The sequence below is a fragment of the Primulina eburnea genome, chromosome 8, assembly GCF_022965805.1.
Source record: "Primulina eburnea isolate SZY01 chromosome 8, ASM2296580v1, whole genome shotgun sequence".
In the NCBI taxonomy this organism is placed as follows: Eukaryota; Viridiplantae; Streptophyta; class Magnoliopsida; order Lamiales; family Gesneriaceae; genus Primulina; species Primulina eburnea.
Genome location: NC_133108.1, coordinates 36,485,039 through 36,494,660, shown reverse-complemented (window position 1 = coordinate 36,494,660; position 9,622 = coordinate 36,485,039). Strand labels below are relative to the sequence as shown.

Here is a 9,622-nt window from a genome sequence, read left to right as displayed (position 1 = left end):
TATCCCCCAAGAATTGACGATAACTTGCGTGCCAGATGCAATGTCATACCCCATTATTTTGCTGTCTTTGGTCGACTCTCGAGTTGCTAGTAATGGAATTGGAGCATGCAGTCTTAGACTCTCTTTGCTAACTAACTTTAGATACTGCATTTTTTCCTAAGTCACTTTCTGTAATCTCTTCTTTCGTTGCACCTATGGCTCTGACTTCATCTGGTAGTTTTTATATCTAACCTTGATTAGATCTTCTTGTTTCAAATATTCCAGAGCTCTGTAATAAGTTCTGCAAATAATTAATCTCGAACTTGAGTTCAGATTCATGATAATTGAGAAAATTTTTCCTTCTCAAACATTTAATTACATAATAATAATAAATTTGTATGTTTGAAATAATTTTACCTCGGCCCGGGAAAATCAATCATTTGAAATTAACATATGCAAGGGTAACATGGTTTTTTATAATGATTTAAGGGGTTTAAACAAATTTTTTTGAGTGTAAAGAGTTAGGACAAAGTTGAAATTGATTTTAAATATTTATTTACAAATTACCCTTAATTATAAGAGATCTAGAAGATAATAATAATAAAAAACATTCTGTATAAACGATATCACGAAAAATATGGCAAGAAAACAAATAATTGGGCCCGCGGATTTGTGTCCATTTCTTTCACCAGAATATTGAAGAATGGCGGTTGATGTCAGATGTTGCGGCGGCTCCGCCGTACTAACGTTTTCACTCCGACGCTCTCAGAATTTATCCTACCAACCACCTCAGAAAATCACCCGCCGATTCATTACATATGCAGTACTGAAGAGGAGCCCCAAACGACTCAAATACTCCACTCCTCGCTTTGCTAAGGTCCATCATCTTATCCATTACAGCGGGGTATTTATGTGTGAGGGAAAACTTTTTTTATTATTGATTCCTTTCAGGAGGACGGGCTACTTTATGTTAAAGTTGATCCTGCTGGGTCGGACTCATGGAAACTAGACCCGATGATCGAGCTTTTGAAGGAGGGAGCTGTTGGAGTTATACCTACTGACACCGTGTATACTGTTTCTACTTCTTTTTTGTTGTTTTATTGAAGTAAAAGCTCATCTGTATCTGTATGCTGATGAGTCTGCACTCAGAAATGTATTTGGAATCCGATAACTTTATAGCTGTTTCATGCTTGTCAGATATTGTTTCAATATTTTGTCTACTTAAATGGTTTTACACCACGTCCTTTATCAAAGGCAAGCTAAAATTGGCAGATACGCATCTTTAATACTAATGTAGTGTAGTTTACTTCTTTTGGGATTTTATGTATTTTTAACTCTCAGTTGTTTCACCATTTTGACTTTTTTGTTGGATTGAAGGGATCTTGTCAAATGATTGATGTTATTTTCTCTGTTTTTGTTCTAAGGTATGCTCTAGTTTGTGATCTGAGAAACAATTCAGCCATTGAACGACTGCGGAGGTATGTGATGTTCACCTTATCATCTGTCGCACTCGCGACTAAACCTTTTGGTTCATTATTTAGGGGACTAAGATTTTTATTTTATTTGTTCAGAATAAAGGATATACAGCCTGCTAAGGCAAGCTGCTGTTTACTTTCTGGATCTTAAGCTTGGCATCACCTTTGCTCACACAAGTTACTGAATGAAATACCTGATTTTTTTCCCCATTGCTATCCAATTATAAAGTTGCCTTCCTTGCATTTGAATTCATTTCACTTTGATTATTATCGTTATTTTTTATTCCCTTTTGCAGCCTCTTAGTATTTTATGTCGCTCTTTTAGAGACATAGATACATATACCACAGGATTTCCTCAAGGCAATGGCCAGGGTCTTACAAACATTTTTCGAGCAGTTAAACATTGTCTTCCAGGCCCAGTAAGTGCAACTAGTTATTGTATAGTTTCCTCTGTAGGTTTATATCAGAGCACGAGCATGTTGCATTATTTTGAGTGTGTGGATCTTCATCCAGTTAAAACTTAAAAGAAACTTTATTACTTTTTTGTTGGATTTATCCAGGAAAAAAATTAGTATGTATGTCTTTGTGGTTTTCTTGTTGCTGTTCGTTCATGGCTCTTACCTAATTTGCTACTGAAACATATTTCCTTTTATTTACTTTTTCAATGGTCCATATTGTTCATTCTAATATAACTGCAACTAATGGTCTCTTTCTCTTTCTTACATGAAGTCTGTAACAACAACCAAGTTTTATTTGTGGTACAGTATACTTTCATTTTAACTGCAAGCAAAGAATTGCCAAAACAATGTATAAGACACGGGGCTCAATCCAAGTATGCATCAAGAAAAACGTTGGAGTTCGTATACCTGATGATCCTGTGTGTCAGGCTATACTGGAGAAGATTGATGAACCTTTGATATCCACGAGGTAGGCTAGACATCATATTGACTCCTAATTGTTTGGCATATATGGTACAAGCCACAAGTTCATTGTTTCTGTTTGTTTCTGGATGACCGTGGTATTGAATCTGATGTATTAAGTTGTTAATAAGGACTTTCAGCATTGATATCCTGTCTCTACATATGTTTTTTGGAAAATTCATACACCATACTTCTTACTTTTTAGTGTCAAATCGCCAAAGGACAACGAGTGGATATTAGATCCTGTTGTGATAGCAGACGTATATGGAGCAGAGGTACTGCTGCTTTCACATTAATTGGGTAGTACTTGTAAAGGCATCTCTATAGGAACCTTTGCCTGTCCGCTTTTTCATTTGTCGTGGTCTCTTCTTCATTATGGAAGTTTTACTGTTCTTACTTCTGATACGAACTGGAATTACCAAGGCTCTGTGACTGCATGTATTTTTTCCGTTCCTCTGTTTGACCAATAAGATATGCAGAATTAATTTTCTTAAAAACACCAAATAAAATTTATAAGAAACAGAAAGAAACGAAGTTACACAATTTAACACAATAGAGTGGAACTTCATTTCATTCCATATCATTGAAAATTATAGTAGTGGACAAATTAAATAAATGCCGTGACTGTGCTCTTTATGGTAACTTCTGAGTTATATAATCCAGGGCCTTGATTTTGTTGTCGATGCTGGTATGAGGATATCTGATCCATCGACTGTAGTGGACATGACTGGGAGTTCGCCTCAAATTATACGACATGGAAAGGTAAGAGCTGCACTGGTCACTTTTTGGTTTAACTCACCTTATCTCAAGTTCTATGGCACTGTAACAATTTCTCCTGGCGGTGACCAGAACAAGTGCACCAGTGCTCTAAGAAATAAGAAATTGATGTCATGAATTGTGAATATTGATCTCAACGTCATGAACCTATTCTTATTCATCTTCACAGTCTTCATGTGTGCGTGATAAGAAATATTTTTAAGTGTTTGGGCATTAAATCCTGATGTTTAACTCCTGTAAGAGTGCCGGACAAAGAAATGAGCCATTGAAGTGCGAACATCGTAATAGAAATGGACATACAACAGATAAATGTTATCGACTTATTGGTTATCCTCCGGGTACTTGTTACATAAGCCACAAAACAAGGTTGTTAATAAAAGGATGAATCAAGAGATGACTAAGCAAATGAATGTTGTAGTTTGATGTACGGAAAATTATATGCTGAAAAGATGAATTCTTATTCATGCCATTAACCGAGAAATACAACCTTTACTTGTACATACTAAATCAAAAAATAATAACGTAATCTAATCTAATCTATCCATAGTTTAAAACATAAAACAATAGATGGATGTTTTATAACATAAAACAGTAGATGAATGTTCATCTAACAATTTAAATGCCGATCCTAATCTCGTTTCGGATATTCAACGCTTCCCCTCAAGTTGTGTGGTATTTGTCGATCATGCCCAACTTGGACACCAACCCTTCAAATGTAACTCGAAATAGGGCCTTTGTTAGGATATCTACTACTTGTGAATGACTTGGAGCGTAGTTGAGTTTCAAGATTCCCTTCTTAATTTTTTTACTTATGAAATGACAATTTACCTCAAGATGTTTGGTACGATCATGTTGAGCTGGATTATTGACAATACTTATCGCAACTTGATTGTCACACTTTAGTTCCATTGTTTGATGACCTTCCCATTTCAATTCAGTCAACAATCTTTGAAGCCATATCAGTCGCAACTCCCATTGGCCAAGAATTGAAATTCTGCTTCAGCATTACATCTTGCCACCACAATTTGCTTTTAGCTACACCATGTTACTAGGTTACCCCAAACAAATGAGCAATACACATGTGTGGTAGAAAATCCTGCTCAGTCAACATCACTGTATAGCTGTATATTTCTTGTGTTGGTTCTTCGAAAACATTGTCCCTTGTTCACAAGGTTGTAAATGGCGGGAGGCGGTGGCGGGGCGGTCGGTGACCGCCTACCGCCTCGGCCGCCTAGGCGGTGCCCAGGCGGTTGAAATTTTTTAAGTAATTTTTTATAGATAATCATGCAATATAATTATTTTTATGTAAAATGTGCAATTAAATAATGTTTAAGCACAAAATATAATATCATCTAGATAATGTGCAATTAATAAAGATTCATCATCATATTAATGTTATTATGCTAACGAAGTAATATAATTTTTCTTACCAAAAAACTAAGTTCAAATGTTCAAAGTTTCAATCAATTATCCATCATTAGAACAAGTAGTAGACTAAATATAACTAATTTTCTAAATCATCTACATCTGCACCATCTACTACATCCATGATCCTCTCATCATCGGACTCAAAATCAACATTTTCTTCATTCTCCTCCTCCGATGTTTCTAAATCATCATTAAGTTCTCTAATGGGGATGTTCCTTGCACTCCTCCTTGGATGTAGCACTTCATCCGCTCCCGAGGCCTCCGCTACCATTCTCCAAGTAAGTCCTGAACCCGGCTCGACCTCATCTTCATCACCATCATCGACAAGCCAACCTTGAGCTTCACTAGCTTGAGAGGATAGAAGCAAATCTCCACCCATTTCTCTTTTACTCTTCTTCTTCAAAAGATTAGCATTGAATTTCACCGCCTCGCCCGCCTCGACGCCGCCTCAACCCGCCTCGGCACCCCTCGACCCGCCTCGACAGCCGCCTCATGCTAAGGCGGTGCGGTCGAGGGCCGCCTACCGCCTAGGCGGCCGCCTCGACCGCCATTTAGAACACTGCTTGTTCATGAACTGACGCAAGACGCTTACTACAAATCCAATGTCAGGTCTTATGTGAGATAGATATATCAACTTTCCCATTAACCTTTGATATGTTCCTTCATCGATTGGTGGACTATTCTCGATATGCAGGAGATAAAAGATAGCATGAGACAAAGTTACTTGAGGAATAAGACAATTTTAGGGAAATATTGGTGGAGATGTTATGTGGAGAAGGAACCTTTGTGGAAAATAGTTAATAATAGCATTTATGGATTGCAATATAATGGTTGGGACATGGGGTTGGCAAGGAGTAAGACTTTTTGAAATCCTTGGAAATTTATCTGGTCAGTAATGTTCTTAATAGCATTTTTCGGTCAGTAATGTTCCTAATTTTACTTATTTTTGTAATATCTAGAAATAACCTATCCCATATAAGGTTCAAGTTTTCTCGTGACTGTGGTTTTGGGAAAATTGCCAGCTTGCGATCCTTTGTAAAGAAGATGGCCTAACTGTGCATTATGTCTGAACTGGTCACTGGTGTACACTTTGCTTGAACAAAGAGGAGAATCAAGATCACCTACTTTTGCATTGTTTGTTTATTAGTGGAATTTGGTACAGAGTATTGCAGGAATTGGGTATGAAGTGGATATTTCCAAGAGCGGCGCATGATATGTTTCTTGTGGACCCGAGATTACCTAACGGATGGAAATGTCTGACTTTTGGAATGTGGTAGTTCATTGTCTTTTTTGGTCAATCTGGTTGGAGTGGAACAGAAGAATCTTCAACAATGTAGCAGAGTTTATAGACGAAGTTTGAGAAAAGCTAAGATTTAGGGTTGCTAGTTGGATGGGAAAACTTATAGAGTTTAATCATTTCTCTGTCTCATATCTAGTCACAGATTGAAATTTTTTATGTTATTGACGACTGTGTAGTCTTTCCTGTATTATGTTTTTGCGGATATCTTACCCCCTTCCCTATAATTCTTTTCCTATTTTAATATAATTTCGTTTTATATTAAAAAAAAACTCATTTCCAGTGTTTTAAAATTTGTGCTAGGCGGCCACCTAGGCTCTAGGCACTGATTGACCACACCGAAAAGGTGCTAGGCGGCCTTTTAGAGTTTTTTTTGGAATTTCTTTGAGATCGAAAGTTCAATTAAAACCATGATTTGTTGGCTTGCGCTTGTCCTAACACACCACTCTCATCTTCTTTGTCTGCTTACCTGCATATAAGAAAATCGAACCAGACCCTAAATGTAATTTTTTCTGTATTTTGATTTATCTTGCATTTGCCTATTATCCCAACCTGCCTTAAGCAGAAAAAGTAAGAGGAATGAACTAAGTATCAATTGGATTTTAACAAAGTTTGAGCTGAAATTCATTATTAAAACCATTATAAATCTCTTGATACCGTGGAATCCGCTTAGCGACGCCTAGTCCCCGCCTGGTGGTCTAGGCTCTAAGCGTTGTTCTAGTGCCTGATTAGCGCCTAACGAATTTTAGAACCTTAATCCTTTCAGAAAGTCAAAGTCGAGTCATGTAATCAATTCTTCTTCTATAGTTCCTCATTATAATGTAGTTATTTGTACATTTATTATTGATGATGTTTGGCATAAAAGGTTGTGTCATTTGTCACTTTTGAGAATGCTTTTTCCACCTTTTATGTCGAATAAAATTTCTTTGTCTCACTACAGTATTTGTCCTCAATCGAGCAAACTTGTAAATATCGAGCAAACTTGTATAAGTTTTCTCAAGTTAAATATATTTAAATCATCATGTCCATTTCAATTAATCTATATTGATCATTTGGGGTTCATTCAACACACCCACTTATAATGGGGAAAAATACGTTTTTTTAAAAAGGAACTTGGGTGTATGTGCATTCAAAACTGGATGTGTTTGGAATTCTGAGAAATTTTTTTGCTATGGTCCAAAACAATTCTTACAAATGATTAAGGTCGTTTGAACAAATAATGCGAGTGCAGCCTATTCTTCAACCCTTGATGTCATTCATCAAAGTTCTTGTCTTTACACACCAAACAAAATGGGCTAGTTGAAAAAAAGAGTAAGCATATCCTTGATATAGCCAGGTGCTTGTTTTTTCATTCTTCTCTTCCACTTAAATATCGGGGAAAGTGTGCTCTTGGACTTATAGCGAAGGTTAAAGTTGTGGCCACAACCATTTGACACAGTAATGGAACAAAATAAAAGTTAAAAGCCAAGAATTAGACACAAATATGAGTTACGTTCAATGTAAATACAAAGAAGATGCGCTCTTGAGTGAAGCTTGGTGTCAATTGACCTTGAGGGAATGTTTTAATAGTTAGCATTAGTTATAGCAAAACACGTTTTATGTTTCATGTTTTTACTCATGCTTTTAAGTTTCTTTAGTTAGCTTCATTGACTTGTATACAAGTTCTTTTTGTACTTCATTGATTTCAGTTGGTTCGATTTTATAGAGACTAAGTTCTTGGACTCAATGTTCTGCGCACTTTAACAATAACTAAGCCATGAGTCGAGAAGAATGATAATTATAGAGAACTAAATGAGGTGTGATCCTAATCGGAAAGTCAACTAGGTCCTCTGTGGATGTACTGTATGTGACACCTGAAAGAGGCCCCCCCATTATTTCACCCCTCTGTTTTACTCCTGGAAAGGTTTACTTGAAAGTGTTTTTTCTACACGATTGGATAGTGAAGTTATCCTTGTTTCTATTGGCCCATTTGCCTTATAATTTTTTTTTCAACTTTGTGTTGGCCAGGGTCACAAACAACCTTGGATGAGTGCAGAAGATGAAGATCATCCTGCAAATGAAGATATCATCTATGCACTGTAAGCAACAATAATCAACTCTCTGTTAGGATACTGTACAGTACAGAGAAGGTTAGATCAAAGAGTTGTGATAGCAATGACATTTTTGTTCTAATGTGTTGCCTAACAACTGTTTCTAACATATACTACAATATATGTTAATACTTTTAATAAATACTTCCAAACTGTTGATAATTGTTTTAGATAGAACACAATAAATAAAAAAAAAATTTCTTTTTGACATGTACTGGTTGACATAGTCCAAGGCAAAAGAAGAAAGAAAGACCATCTATATGCAACCATGCTATACATAAATTTAACTAATTGAAGTATTACGTTATGCATTGAAATTAAACTTTGCATACAAACTTGTTTTCTATAAAAACTAAAGAGAAATTAAATTGAGAAGAGCTAGAATATTATAGCTAGCCAAGATTGAATTAAAATACTTGAACTAATTGAATTAACTATCTGAATCGAAACCGGCATTAAAAAGTTCCTCTAAATTAAATTTAATTATTGAAATGTTTGATATATTTTTATTTTGAGAAATAAAAAATAATTGAAACTTGCCTGAGCCGATATAGTCTCTCAAAATTTTTAAAATGTCATTATCAATAATATATTGAGAATTTGCAATATTGGAATGGAATAATCGAAATAATATGAAGAGAAACTAGTTTTTTGATCTGTTAATTTGTTTAATTTTGGTTTACTAATATGTTTTCAAAGTAGAGTTTCGGTGCTTTAACTTGTAAGTGATCTTTTACCCCAAAGTTTTAATATTTGAAGATTCTAGGATATGGAGATATGAAGGGATAATGGTGGATTGCATGTAAATTCAAAATACATAAGTTCATGGGAGACCGTCTTATATATCAACCTTTTGAAATGGATCTCCGACTCATCCATGAAAAGTATTATATTTTATATCCATAGTATTATTTTTCACAACAAAAATATCATTCACTACAGGAAAAATGTCTAACAACAATGTTTTTTTACCGTTGTCCTATTTAGTTTAAAACTGCTGTTAAAATCCATGTTGTTAAAAGTGCAGTCAACCCGCTGTCTTTAAAGGAGAAGTCAAATGTTTTACAATGGTGAAAAGTTGTTTTTGAAGGCAAAGACAGAGATTTTAAATTGTTATCTTTGAGCGTGTTACTTAACAAAATAAGTTTTAACAACAGTTTTAATTCAGCAACAACGGAAAAAAATTTATTGTTTTTCCAGATAAAAAAACAAAACAAAAAAATTCAAATTTAACTTAGAATTTCTAGTATTATAAATCATTCAAAATTCGAAAATAAATTTTAATGTTCAATTTTCCAAAATTATAAATCACTCAAAATTCGAATCCTAATTCGATGTGTACTAGAAAAAAGAGCTATACATTAATCTTGATAAATTTGGAATCCTCCCTTCAACATAAATTAGCACCCGACTCGATCTAGTATTGATTTCACAACCATATTTTCTTGACCCGAGATTTTTTTTTGAAGCTGCAACGATCTCTTTTCTTTTAATTTGAAAAAAAAAATCAAAATCATTAACACAATTCAAGTAATGAATCAAATAAAATACATGACAACTAATATCTTCAAACTCATACTTAAATAAATATAATATGACAAATAAAATCTTCAACCTCCTACGATTCAATATCTCCAAAGCCCCAGAAAAACTAAT

General features: G+C 34.9%; 1 protein-coding gene across 1 annotated transcript; it reads left to right on the top strand.

The window, feature by feature from the left end:
• Positions 1–623: 623 nt before the first annotated feature.
• On the top strand, positions 624–8,177 carry LOC140839478 (uncharacterized). Its single transcript, XM_073206202.1, is given in 9 exon segments — positions 624–856; positions 931–1,046; positions 1,404–1,482; positions 1,751–1,873; positions 2,219–2,300; positions 2,303–2,381; positions 2,580–2,649; positions 3,038–3,136; positions 7,884–8,177. Coding segments are annotated over 9 exon segments (897 nt in total). The 5' UTR covers positions 624–682; the 3' UTR covers positions 7,959–8,177.
• The last annotated feature ends 1,445 nt before the right edge of the window (positions 8,178–9,622 follow it).